Raw genomic sequence first — 14,591 nt, forward strand, 5'->3', positions numbered from 1 at the left:
CCCCCACCCCCCCGCAGCTGGATGAGGCCCCTGCTGTGCCAGCTCTGCTTACTTGATCAAGCCTACCAACCAAATCCAGTCTGCAGACAGACCTGGCAGCACCTATCTAGCCCACAGGGTGTAAGGATTGGGTAACACTGCTGTAGAACAAATGAAGACTGAGTAAAATATATTGTCTCTTTACCAATATGTTTGGATCATTTTTCTTACAGATTCACTCGTCTTTTCAAATCTCTGTCTTCAACTTTATTTCTTCACACTTCCTTGTTATCCAGGATGAGCCATAACTTTAGGACCATCACTCAAGCTGTTTATGCTTTTACTACCCAGTTAAGGTGTTAGAAATTAACCATGCATTAACCATGTTGGTCAAAAAAATGCATTTTTTATAACTTAAAGAGGCTCCTGGGAGAGGAGGAAGTGGCTGAAGTTAAGGATGGAGGAAAAGAGTGGTGCCTGCTTTCTGTATGTTCAAGTTTCCTGAATATGAACTGTCAAGCTGACCTTGCAGGGTTGGTCAATTTCCAACTTCAAAGAACAAAATGTCAGGTGTAGTTGGCAAGCTCCCATTAATATTAAACATTCTACTAAAACCAATATTAGTTACCTTATCTGAAGGAAGAGATAAAATTGGAGAAAGGACTCACATATGAGAAAAGATGAGATATTAGGAATAAAGCTAAGGGAAATAAATGTGGTTTATCTCAGGTCAGCGGATAGGCAAGAACTAGATTACAGTTGAAGAGATTCTTCTTATTCCTGCAGTTGAGGGAAACTTATCTCTTTCATAAATATTTCCATATGTGCTGGAAGTAGAATAAACAACCAACATCACCATGAAAATGACATTATGCAAGCACACCAGAGCATGAAAATGCCATCACTTGTTTTATACCCTTTTTGTGCCTTGATATAAGATGTCCTCATCCTTAGGCAAAGGGGGACAAGAAGATGGGGATTTTTTTTAATTAAAGGGGTAATTTATTCTTCTGTGGCACAAAGCTTGTAAAATAAGTTATATGAACTTAAAGTAAAAATTACAGAAGATGGCATCAGAACTCTGAATAGGAAGGACTCATGGTCTGCTTCCTCTTCCTACACAACTGTATAACAATAAAACTCCTCAATGACCTGCACTCGGCAGAGTTAACCCAACCCTTTTAATAATCCATGCAAGATGCTTGTTACTATAGTAACACATTTTGTAGCACCACTTGACTGTCAAAATAATCTCATGAAATAACATGTTAAGAAAATGTCTTAGTGAATTTGAAAGTACAAAGTAAATAAATGTTTACTTTAAAAAAATATAAAACATAAATGGTTTGGTTCACTGAGTTTGTAATAAAGGATGCAGTAACTTGTAAAACAGTGGATTCAAACTGAAGAGAGGGATAATTTCCATTTTTAATTTTGCATGAGTGGCCTGGGTTATGAATTTAGGAGTACTTGCTCAGTGCAACTTGCATATGTTAAAAAATAACTGATATGAACTGAACATAGAGTTAAAAAAACAGAAGATGGCATCACAACTCTGAATAGGAAGGACTCATGGCCTATTGAATAGTTTTTAGATGTTATAAAATGTTGCTTAATATCTTTTTGTACACTGCTGTATTACCATATTCTGTATAAGATAGCAGCCAGTAGTTTCAGAACCACTAATTTTGTTTTGTTTGTTTCTCCAGCCTCCTTTGTCTTGTGTCATATTTATGTTTTTTCTTTTGTGTTTCCTTTCATGCTTCAAGTTCCGTCCATTTTAACATTTCATTTGATAAAATGCTCTCCAATTAACTGGTTATTGCTGATGAACAATTTTCATAACTTGGCTTTAGAGCTGATATTACCATGGCATTAACAGGAGGGAGAGGTCAGAACCACTGCTCATTGATTCAAGTTGCCTGCAGACTTGTGAAGGCAGCATTGCATTAGTTAAAATTCATGTCTGACTTTATATATGAAGACAACTCTGCATCCTTGGGACTCAGACCTTTTAATTGGGGGGTGGGGAAGGTACTAAATAAAAATCTAGGATCTGAATGTCAGGTGGACCAAATAGATTCATCAAGCAGATCTAGATTGATTTTATTTTTTGGACCAGGTTTTATATACCTCCAATTTAAAGAGAATCAAAGTAATAATCTAGGGCAGGGGTGTCAAATATATGGCCCATTGAATTGCTTTATCCAGCCCACTGCGCTACCAACAGGAACCTGAAGCTTGGGGGGATGGGGTTTAGGAGGTGTGGCCAGTCACAGAATTCAGGGTCCTGGGCCCTGAAGAACAAGCCCCCTGGTGGCAGGAAGGCAAGCAAAGGCATATACAGCCTTGGTCACACTGCAGCCACCTGCCTCATCACCACTACCACTACTACAGCAGGTGGCCACATGGCCTGCATGCTTGTCATACCTTCCCCACTACCAGCCCTGCTACTGCCCTGTGCCCGAGGCTGAAGCCACTCCCTGCCATGGGCTGGACCTGGCCTGGAAGGTCTGGATCTGGCCATCGCAAGGTGAGTTTGATATCCCTGATCTAGGGGAAAAATAGAGATGGGAGTCTAATTTACAAGCTGTTCAGTGTTAACTCTATCTCTTTTCTGAGCAGGATTGCCAAGATTATTTTTTAATTGACACCCTGCAAGCTTTTTACTGATAGCTAAACTTTTTTACTGACACATTTTTACTGATATATATATTATATAATGTAAATGTAACTCTTCTGCCAAGTCCCAGTTAGAAGGGCTGGGTTCAAATTTGGGAGTTGAATATCAAACACAGTAGAAAAAGTAAAAAAAAGTTTGGTTGTCAGCAAAAAGTTTGCAGTAAAAAACCCTGTTTGATTGCAGCAATAGTTTACATTGTGCTCCCCTCAATCTCCTTCCACGGGCCCACTACTCACCATCACTCCCTGATACCCCCAACTACACCTTGAACCATGCTACACTCCCCAACCTACCCCCAAGCCTTGCACCCACTGGACCAGCAGAGCAAGACAGAACCCCAAAGAAGCCTAACTGTGACCTAGCAGTATTACAGGATGCAGCCGCAGAGAATGCTCCCTAAGGGTGCTGCACTCCCACTCAGATGATGCTGTTGTCCTCTGTCTGTCAGATCATCAATCGAGCTGTAGTCACTTAGTGTTTTTACTGATAGCTAAAGTATTTTTAGCCATTTTAGTTTGATATTTTACTGAGAGTAAGTAAATTTACCGATAGTTTGCAACCCTGCTTCTGAGTGAAATCAGTGACTTGGCTCTCACTGATTTCAGTGTAGTTTTGACTGTCTGATCCTCATGTAACCTATTGACCCTTTCTCCCAATAATGATTATAGCATCTTGACACAGTGTCTTAAAATAAATTAAGAAAATGAGAACCATCTCCTGTGACTTTTAAATAAGAAATATGTACTTTCCACAATACAAGCCAAGTTATATTTTTATTACTGGCAAATATCTAACTAGATCAAATTCTATATTGTGACTAAATTTTTACCTTCTTTTTGCACAAGACGCTGGCCAATCCAATAAAAAAACAGTTACAGAATTACATTTTCTATCAAATATGATAACTGGATAGGAGAACAAAAACCTATAAATGTGCAGTGTTTCTATAATATTCCACCTCGTGTATAATTTCTGCCTAATTTGGAGGAGTGAAAGTTTAATATCATTATTAGCTGTCATTTTCTGGAGCTTTTACTGAAAAATAACAAAGTAAAAGTTAGTTTAAAGTGAAATAAATATTATTTTCCAACTGACAGGTTGCAGGGCAACTATGCTGTACACTCTGCACAATTTTAAAATCATTCTTCAATTGTTGGAGAAAAAACTCCTTCAAATGTATATTATGCTCACTCCTAATTAAAATCCTATTTAGTGTGGCCCAGCACATGTATTTTTATATAATACAATATGTATGTTACAGATCATTACTTGAAGAGATACATTATTTAATTAGAAATTGCAGAATATTTACTGGCTTCTAGGCATGTGAAGTTTTATAATCAATCTTAATGTCTTTATATTAAAATAAAGAAAAATGTGCAATTATAGTCTGCCATTAAATTTCACTTTCCAAGTACTGTTTCTTTATCTATAGAAGACTTCATCAACAAACTTTTCACCAGGAGAAGAGGAAGAGGAAGATGCGGGTGAAAACAGTTGTGGTCCCACAGGTTTATGGGAAGCATTAACACCTTGCAATGGATGCAGGAACCTTGGATTCCCTATTCTCACACAGGTATCTGTTTACCTTTCCACATTAAAATATCCAGCACATACTTCTAAGTATGTGGAAACAATATTTTTTCCTATGTTTTCTCTTTACAAAATAATAACTTTTAAAAATGAAAAAGTGAAACAATATACAGAAAAGGGAGATGTCATATACAATAGATATAGTTCATATACAATAGATATAGTGTAGAAACTGCTAAATGATAGCATTGTGAAAAAGCCTGAAAAATTCACAGGTAATATCCACAAAAGTGGTGTAGCGAATTAGTGTGACTTAAGCCCCTGGCAGATGTTACACTAAAGATGTGATTAACTAGTCACACACAAATGCAGTTAATGGCACAATAAAACAAAGAATAAGCCACAACATTATTACACAAAATATATGTAATAACTTTGTGGCTGGTTCCCATCTCACCTTAAATTGTATGTGTTATCAGACATGAGCTGATTGGGGCTTCCTGCTTCAGGGGCTCATGGGAGCCTTCGACTCTCATGTGCTGCTGAGGCTGGGAGTATAGATCAGAGGACTGCTGCTCCCAGCCTTGGAGGTGCACTGGAGCCTTTGACTTTGCTACATCACAGGCTGGGAGCACAGATCACCTGATCAGAGCCCTTGACTCCATGGTCCTGAGGTTTGAAGTGGAGATCAGCTGACTGACTTCCTATTTGCTAGTGCAGGGGAGGGCCAGGATAATGATTCTGGGCTCCCCTTGCACTGGCAGTATGGTGCAATGGGGATCAGATCCCTGATTCCACAATTGTGCCTCCTGCAACACGCTTGTGGCATGGCAGGAAGCAGTATTGTTGGCATCACACATCAGATCCCATGGCTCCTTTAACTGAAGGACTGCAAGGGGTTTCTGACTCTATAAAATGCCTGTCACTTTTCAAAATGGGATTAAGGTTCTTATATCACATGGATACTTTTATGAGGCAATTATTTTGGGGGTCATATCTTTTATTGGACCACCTTCGTGTTTTAGATAAAGCTGGACAAGCTTTTGAACGTAAGGCATTCTTCATCATACCTTGCCAGGACCCAGCATGGAATCCATAGGACTCTGTGGCTGTACACAGGAACTGTGTCAACCCATGCCTCTGCATGAAGCACCAGTTAGCAGGGTCCCAGTAAAAAGATTCAGGGTGCTATGGGACCCAGGGAATTCCCACTCCCCTGCATCTCCACACCAGAACCTGTGGTGACCCATACTTCGCACAAGAGGTGCAGGTCAGCATAGATACCAGCGTGGAGGCATGGGGTGCCAGGGATTTTATGACCTCTTTTCCTTTGCTCTAGAATCAGCATAGGCTTTCCCTGCTTATGGAGATGCACCCCTGGAGATTCCAGGGCAGGGCTCCATTAGTGGGGAACCCTGACCTTCCCTGTTTCCAGAGAGATGTCCCAAGATTTCCCACGGCTGTCTCAATAGGTTGGAAAAGCCAGGCAGGTGCTCCAGGGACTTGAGGGGCCCAATCCTGCATGGCAATTCCCAAACTATGCAGGATCAGGCCCTTCAAGTCCCCACAGTACTACCTAGGGTCACTGGAGAGTGCGAGCAGCTCTGGGCTGCCTACACTCTCCCACCACAGTGCAAATAGACACCCACTGCAACAAAACGGCACTATTTAACAGTTCCTTATGTCGCACCATTGATGTGGCATGACAACAGATAGGGATGTCCATTTACTTGCAATCTTTGTGGTGGCACAAATGCAACACTAGGCAATGTCCTCTTTCTACCCTAAGGCACTGAGATATTAATTACTTCTCTTTAGTACACTGGTTCATACTTCTTGGGCTAAATAGACAGGCTTGGGAAAAAGCAGCTCTGTGATTTTCCCAAAAATCACAAAGCACCATTGGTCACCACTTTATAGCTGCTATTGCAGCCTCAGGGCTGAAGTGACATTGTGGATATTGCATCCATCCCCAATGGGGGAATAATTGGTAGATTCATATACCCCTGTATTCCTTAGCTTACTCCAAACTTCTCTAATGCAATGATACAAATGAAGCCTCCCTGTGAAACAGATATGCCCTGTTTAGGGTTCCTGGTCTGGTGTTGAGTCATTTATTTATTAGATTTTTATGCTGTCTTTCCCCACGAAGGCTCAGGGGGGCACGTCCAGATGAACATGCATGTGCATTTCCCTGGGGATAAATAGCAGTGGCATATAGTTGTGCTGCTGCTGTTTCTTCCCAAGGAATGCCCATGCACATGCACTCTGGCGCATGGCAAGTTACTCCAGGGGGATAGGAGAGGCTGCGGCCAGCACCTGTGGTCCTGGGGTCCTCCTGGGGCTCCAGCGGTGATGATCCAGTGCATGGAGCCTGGCTAGCACCCAGAGCATGGCTTCAGCTGGCCAGGCTTTGGTTTTGGTGGGCACATGCTGCTGCACATGCACCACCCTGATTTTTTTCAGGCACAGGTTTTGCTGACCCAGGGATCTCCCAGTGCCAAAAAACCCCACCATCCTGCAAATTAGTGTGGTGAAGACCTGCATGTGTGGTGCATGCAATTTGTGGCACTGCAGACGGGTCTGAGGTTCTGCATACTGCACATGTGCACTCATCTGGGTGCACCCAAGGTGGCTCAGGTTTGCGGCATCCTGTTGTTCCTGTAGGTATTGGTGCAATGCTTGTTCTTCAAACAGTAAAACTATGATTCGTATATTATATATAGTCATATACTGTGGAACAAATTCCCTTTTATTTTAGAGAAAATATCTCTATACGTGATTATAGGTGTGTACATATTTCCTAATCTTTTGAGCTTTCTTGGCAGGGGTATTTACATATAACATTTAAGGTAAGGTAAGTTAACAGAAGATAAAAGGCAACTGCTTTTCAGGCACAGCAGTCTTCCAGTCAGAACTTATGATGGAACAGTTTTTCATTGAAATGGGCCATACTCCCCCTACCATCCCCACCTGCCACAGAGGAAGGCAAAAATTCCCACAATCCATACCACTCTGACTATGGGGTAAAATTCATTCCTGACCCCAAACATGGTGAATGGTCTGACCCTGGTGACCCTGACAGTTGGTCTGATCCAGAGGGGGGTTGAACTTCCATCTCTGACTTCCTAGCACAGTGCTCTAATCCAGTGGTGTCCAAACTTTTTTGATCGCGCACCCTTATTAGTAAAAAATTTTTGAGCATGCACCCCCAATATATGTATATCTATATAAATATAAATAGAAGTTCTAATATTTTCTTCCTGCACCCCAATGGATCATCTTGCGCGCACCCCACTTCGGAGACCACTGCTCTAATCAACCATCCAAAATGTTCATCTAGCCCCCTCTCAGACCCCTAAGACTTCCCATTAGCACTTTGTATAATTGTAACAAGATCAGGGTCCCAGGGGTGGCAGTGTCACCCCTTGGTAGCTCTGCAACTGTGCCCACTCCACCCCTCGGGTGCCATCCCATCTCACCTGCCATGGCTTGATGGAAATAATGATAGATGGGGAGACTGCCCACGAATCTTAACATGGCCACGGTTCCACTGAACCTCTGCCAGTTTCTGTCTTCACCCAGGCTCCTTACCAGGCTTCACTAGTTCTCAGGCCCCTTGCTGCCCCCCGCTCCCCTCTGTGTCCTCCAGCCCACTGGAGTTTGTCGTGGGGCCAGTGCCTTGCCCGGCCTCACAGTGCTCCCCACACCACCACCTGAGCTGGCTGGAGGACACCAGACCAGTCTGCTTTTCCACTGTCCATTGCTGCCACCTCTACGTGCTCATGCACTGTACTGTCCATCATGCCGCCCTCATGTCCCCAACCAGACACCAAGTGTCAGGCAGGACCTGGGGCATCCCAGTGGCTGAGTCTGTACTCCGCCCTCATCCCACGAACCACTGGGGACCTCAGCTGGTGGCTCCTCCATGGAGCTGTCGCCATGGGTATGTATGTGGCAAGTTTCACAGATGTCTCCTGCCCCTTCTGTGGGCAGAGGGAGACCCTGGTGCACATGACCCTCAAGTGTGCCAGGCTGCAGCCCTTCCACCTCCACAACCTCTTCTTGAGGTTCTGGTTGAATTTCATCCCCCCTTTTTGTCTTTGGTTACCCCATGTGCAACCCCACCAAGTCCTGGGACCTCCTGGTCAACCTCCTAGCCCTGGCCAAATGGGTCCAGGAAGGAGGCTCTGGCCAGGAAGGTGCCCAGAGACTGCAGAGCTGCTTTTCTCTCAGTTGTCCATGCATGTTTCCGGGAAGAGCACCAGTGGGCAGTGTCCACCGGCTCCTTGGATGCCTTTGAGGACCGGTGGGTGCAGCCCGGGGGACTCTGCTCAGTGTCCCCTTCAGGCACACTTATTTTCACGTTTTGACCCTTTGACCCACACGACACTCCTATCCTGTTTTTTTCATTAGTTGTCCCAAGTATTTTGTTGTAGCATTCACCCATTAGCCCCCATACAATAGGGGATACTCATTAGCTGGGTGGGCTTTAGGAACCAAGGTGTTTGAATGTTATAAATAAACAGGCCCCTTACTGGGCCTTACTTACTGGGCCACTGGAGGGCACCCCAAGCCTTAAGGGCTAATTGCATGGCTCTAAGTTCCCCTTACCCCACACCCCATTCCTCACATGTGTTACTGTCATCACTGTTGGGGCTTTGGCCTCCCCAGCCTCTGCCCCTTTTTTCTGACTAGGTCTTCTAGCCTAGGCCCACTGCATTGGACCTGGCTTATTTGAGGCTCCCATGTTTTCCCCTTCCATCACCACGCCCATCTGCCCCCCTGGCCCCTGTCTCTGTGCCTCAAACTATGCCCACTCTGGGCTCAGTACTCACTAGAGCATTGAGCCTGCCCCTGGCAGGGCTCAAGGTAGTTATGTGCACCTTGGACATTAATGGGATCTCTATAAATCTCCCCTACAGTCCCAACCCAAACCACCAGTCTAAACAGTAACATAAGTATAATCCCCTGGGCTATAACATAACAATAACCATGGGAACAGCCCTCTACCCCTTCAAGAGAGCAAAACTTTATTCCCTGGTACAGCATGCCTCTTAGTCTGGGTACCTTGTGAGCGCCCCAAGCCTCACTATTCCTATAGGCAGCAAACCAAGTAGTCAGGCATCCCTGGGTGGCTCTCGTAGGCAGGAGCTCCTTCCCCTGCAGCTGCCAGGGAAAGAAACCTTGGTAGCCCCAGCCTTGCACTTATATGTTCCCAGGACCCTGCCTACATCTGCTCAGCTGACCGCCTGCAGGTTCCTGATAATTACCCCATTAGCCTGTTGCCCTGGAGGCTTGCAGCTGCTGCTTAGCCTGCAGTGCTCCCTGGCTGAGCTACTATAATCTTAAAGTAACAGGGAGCCCCAGGATCTCTGTTACAATAATTCAAAATAATTCGCATAAATGCTAAGGTTTGTTCACTAACATTTATGGTATTCTGAAGAGTAACCAAACTAGCTAATATCTGTACTCCTTATCCATTGACTAGACAGTACCCTGACAAGCTAACTGGAATCATATTGCTGCAAAGAAGGATGGCTCATCAGCAGAGATCCAGGTTTTCCTTTTGTGTGGAAATGTAGATTTTCTCTTTTAAAGGAAAAAAAACAATGGGGAACCACAGGCTTCCCTTTGCAGGCTGGCAGAGTTCCATCCTGCAAGGGATTGCTTGGGGTTGGGGGCAGTGGAAGGAGGCCAACCCAATACAGGGGGCACCATGTGCATGTGCACATGCACACATGCATGTGGCAGTCAGGCAGTGTGGTGGAAAGCAGCTTCTGCAGCTCCCTGCAGGTAATAGAGCTGTGCAAAGCTTTGGGTGATGATTCAATTCGGAGGAGATTCAGCCCAATTTGGCGGCCAAATCTCTGAAGCTGAATGGAATCAGGAGACCAATAAAAAGGTCTGAATCAATTTGGAAAAGATTCTGAGAGCTTCAGAGATTTGGGCAGTCCCTGCACGCTGCTGCAGGGAGCTGGACCTGGACTCCATGCTGGTAAGTAGGGGGTGGAGGAGGGGAGCTGGAGTAGGAGGGAGGGGACCTTCTAGGCCCCATCTCCTGCCTGCTCCCCCAGCACCCCTGAGCACTGCCCGCCCACTCTCCCAGCCCCCCACCCCCATGTCTGCCCTGCCCAGCCCTAGCTCCTGGCTCTTTAAAAAAAAAAAAAAAAAAAAAAGCCCCCCACTCCCCTGCCCCTCCCCGGGGGGGGGGATGAGCCCCACTGTCCCATGCTGCATGGGGGGCTCTGCCATGAGCCTCCATCTCCCACCTGCTTTCCCAGCCCACCCCCCACATAGCTGCCCTGCCTGCCTCAGCTCCCGGTTCTTTAAAAAAAAAAAAGCCCCACACTCACCAGTTGCTGCAGTAGCCATCAAGGCTTTTGCAGGCTTGTGGCAGAGCCCCCCATGCAGCACGAGGGCAGTGGGGGCAGCGGGGATTGCCCCCCTGCCTTGCAGGAGCCAGTGAGTAAGCAACATTTTTTTAAAGAGCCAGGAGCTGGGGCTGGGAAAGCAGGTGGGGGATGAGGGCTCATGGCAGAGCCCCCCATGCAGCATCGGGCAGCAGGGAGCCCCCCCTGCCTGGCAGCACCTGGTGACTGCCAGGCTTTTTTTTTAAAGAGCTGGGAGGCTGGGGCCCTGTGTGGCAGCTATTGATGCACCTGGGAGAGTAGGCAGGGGCTGGGGTCTGTCTGATTCAAAGATTTGGCTGACTCAGTGGTGGCTGAATCTCCGACTCAGATTTGGCTGAATCTGATTTGAGACAGTGATTCAAATTACCAAATCGAATCACTGTCCCCTGAATTGACAGAATCCAAAGTGAATACTAGCTGCTTCACACAGGCCTAGCAGGTAGTTCTATTAGGGGAGGGTGTGGGGGAATCGGGGGCATAGGTGATGTGTCGGGGGAAATGAGGGGCACATGCCTCCCCAGTTTCATGCATCTGCAGTGGGCACAGGGCTGTAGCCTAGTTAGACCACCATGGGCAGGAGCTGCCTCTGAAGCCCAGTGGGTGGGACACAGTGAGAGAGGGAGGAGCAGGATGGCAAGACTTGTTGCCATTGCTGCTACTGCCACCAGGACCTCCACACCAGCTGCATTGCCAGCAGCATGAGAAGCAATGGATGGGGGGCTGTGCTGCCTTCACTTCCTTCTGCCCCAAGCTGCTCATGTGCTGCTGCCACTGCCTTTAGGCTCCAGCTGTACCCTGGAGGGGACATGGGGTTGGGGGGGGTGCAGGTAGCTTGAGGGGAGTATTGGGCAGAAGTGGCTGGGCCATGACACGGGGTAGAGCCACAGGCCAGCATACAAGCGGCTGGTGGCATAAGAAAGTGAGGGCAGCATGGCCGCCCCCTGGTCCATTACTCCTTTTGCTGCCGGTGTCTGGTGTGGGGGTCCCAGCAGCAGCAAGGAGCCTTGCTGCCCTGTTCCTCCTTTCCATGCTGGTTCCCGCCCACTGGGCTGTTGAGGTCCCTGGGGGGAGGTCAGCAGGGTATGGAGCCCTGAGCCCTACACTGGGCAGCCTGCATCCTTTCCCCCACCCCCATGGGCTCCACTCAGCTTGGCTCTGGCCCGTCTGCCCACAGGCAGCGGGGAGGGCCAGGCTCTGTGCTTCTCCCTCCACTGGCCACAGCAGCTATCTCCTCCTGTATGCAGCAGCCAGGGCTCAGGCACTGCTGTCCAGCTGTGGGTCAGGGAGCATGCAGAATGCAACCACCAGCCCTAGCAGCTGGGGGCACCCTCCGGCAGGGCTGAGGGGGGAAGGGGACTGCAGGTTAGCAGTAAGGGGCCCCAGAGGGGACAGGGGGCTGCATATCAGGACTGAGGGGCACCAGCAGGGCTGGAGGGCTGTGGGTTGGGAGTGAAGGACATTTGGCCAGAGTTGGGAGCTGTGGGTCAGGAGTGAGAGGCACTGGCAGAGCCAGGGGCCTGTGGGTCAGGAGTGAGAGGCACTGGAAAAGCTGGGGGGCTGCAGGTCAGGAGTGAAGGGCACCGGCAGGGCCAGAGTGCTGCAGGTTGGGAGTGAGAGGCACCAGCAGGGCTGGGGGGCTACAGATCAGGAGTGAACAGCATTGGCAGAGCCGGGGGGCTGTGGGTCTGGAATGAGGGGCACTAGCATGGCTGGGAGGGTAGGGGACTGTGGGTTGGGAGTGAGGGACACAATCAGGTCTGGGGGGGGGGGGCTGTGGCTTCTTAGTGAGGAGTAACAGCATGGGCAGGGGCAGACAGCAGCATGTCAGGGCTGCTCAGCACCACAAAGCAGCAGGGTGGGGGGAGACAGCCACAGCTGGATATATATAGGCATTTCTTTAATCACAAAAAACATAGTGTCACAGGGAGGGTACAGGGGACAGACCCCGAGGGGCCAAGGGGGAACCCCGGGGGCCAGAACATACCAGGGAAGGCAAGGAGAGAGAGACAAAAACAAAGAATCCCTTACCTGCAGCCGACACCATGGCGAAACCGGAAGTGGTGGTGGGACCCACGCAGCTTGTTAGCCGCCTCTTTTTAAAACTGTGGCCAGCTGTGGGGAGGAGTGGGCGGAGCCGGCGCGGGAGGATAAGAGGTAGTGCAGGCGAAGGAGAGGAGGAGGGAGGACCATGAGGAGAGTCAATGGGGAAGGTATCCCTGGAACCCCAATTAGGGGTAAGAGGAGGCAGGACTGCCTCTCACAGGGCAGAAGGCTGCCTCGAAGCCCACCGGAGGGAGGACGCCAGCATTGGCACGGAGAGAGAGAAGGCAGATGCATCTCACCCAGACGAAGGAGTTGAGGGAGAGGATCCAAGGAATCAGGATGAAGAAGCTGACAACAGAGATTGCCCCGAAGAAGAGGAGAGAGTGAAGGAACTTGAGACGTCAACCCAGGTGGGATCGGTGCAGGTTCAGGAAGGCTCCAGGATCAAACCCAGGTGGGGAACAGAAAGCCTAAGCAGCAAGAGGGGCTGCAGAAGACAAGCTCCAACTGCAAAGAGCTGCCTGGCAGGGGACACACAGTGGGCGGAATTAGAGGGACCATCAAGGGTCCAGCTAACATGCAGGGGGGCCGCAGTGTGGAAAGGAAAGTGTGATAACCGCCAGACGTATGTGTACTCAGGACAGGGCCAGCTAGAAATTCTCGGGGCTAGGCTAGCCCATTTTGTGTAGTCAGGAACTTACTGGTATTAATAGTGTTTCTCCTTTTGTTTCTTTGTTTCCCACTTTTGGAGGGGTTGGAAGGCCTGTCGCATTGAGCCCTAGAGTTGGCTCAATTGGGTGAAGGGTATCGCCTTAGAGGGAGTTGAGATGACTGGGCAGGCCCCTAAAGTTATAACTCAGATTTGGGGGTTGGGTCAGACCTAGTACGTCTCTACCGGAGAGCCCAGAACACCAATAGGCAAGGGTCGGGCCGAGAGACATCAGCGACTCGTTGAGGCTGGGTATCAGGGCAAGGTGTAGGGGAGGTTGGAGCCTTGCGGAAGACTGCCATCTAGAGATCCCAGATGCCGGATGAGCCCCAGTAGTCAGACCCCACCACTGAAGGAACAAAAAAAGTCGTGGCAGGAGAGATTGGGGTGGAGGCTACCCCGGGGCGGGACGTCCGTGCAGTACAATCACAGGAACAGAGCGACGGACAGCCCTACACACCCAAAGCCGGGCGGCATGTGATCGGATGATCGAAGCCCGACGGGTGCACATAGATTTGGAGTTTTTAATCAGAGTATTTTAGATTTTTTAACAGAGAAAATTAGGATCTCTGCTCATCATTAAACAAAACTGGTCCCAGGACCAACTCCTGGGGTACTCCACTTGATACTGGCTGCCAGCTAGACATAGAGCCATTGATTACTACTCTCTGAGACCAATGCTCCAGCCAGTTTTCTATCCACCTTACAGTCCATTCATCCAGCCTGTACTTCCTTAGCTTGCCTGGGATAATTTTGTGGGAGACTATCAAAAACCTTGATAAAATCAAGGTATACCACATCCGCTGGTCTCCCTGCATCCACAGAGCCAGTCATCTCATCATAGTAGGCAATCAGGTTGGTCAGGCATGACTTGCCCCTGGTGAATCCATGCTAACTGTTCCTAGTCACCTTCTCCTCCAAGTGCTTAGAAATGGATTCCCTGAGGACCTGCTCCATGACTTTTCCAGGGACTGAGGTGAGGCTGACGTAGTTCCCTGGAGCCTCCTTTTTTCCTTTCTTAAATATGGACACTATGTTTGCCCTTTTCCAATCATCCAGGACCTCTCCTGATTGCTATGAGTTTTCAAAGATAATGGCCAATGGCTGTGCAAATGAGTGAACTCCCTCAGCACCCTTGGGTTCATCCCATCTGGCCCCATGGATTTATACACATCCAGCTTTTCTAAGTAGTCCCCTAACCTGTTCTTTCACCACTGAGGGCTGCTCACCT

General features: G+C 48.2%; 1 protein-coding gene across 8 annotated transcripts in view; it reads left to right on the forward strand.

Moving 5' to 3' along the window:
* The window catches only part of ANKS1B (ankyrin repeat and sterile alpha motif domain containing 1B), a 1,095,863-nt gene that overhangs the window by 271,362 nt on the left and 809,910 nt on the right, over window positions 1–14,591 (forward strand). For all 8 annotated transcript variants that reach the window (XM_019515011.1, XM_019515009.1, XM_019515010.1 and 5 more), the window contains one exon: window positions 4,098–4,238. In XM_019515011.1, the coding sequence (XP_019370556.1) occupies window positions 4,098–4,238 (141 nt within the window). The remainder of the gene's footprint in view (window positions 1–4,097; window positions 4,239–14,591) is intronic.

The sequence above is a fragment of the Gavialis gangeticus genome, unplaced genomic scaffold (genome assembly GCF_001723915.1).
Source record: "Gavialis gangeticus isolate Ggan-Ray unplaced genomic scaffold, GavGan_comp1, whole genome shotgun sequence".
In the NCBI taxonomy this organism is placed as follows: Eukaryota; Metazoa; Chordata; order Crocodylia; family Gavialidae; genus Gavialis; species Gavialis gangeticus.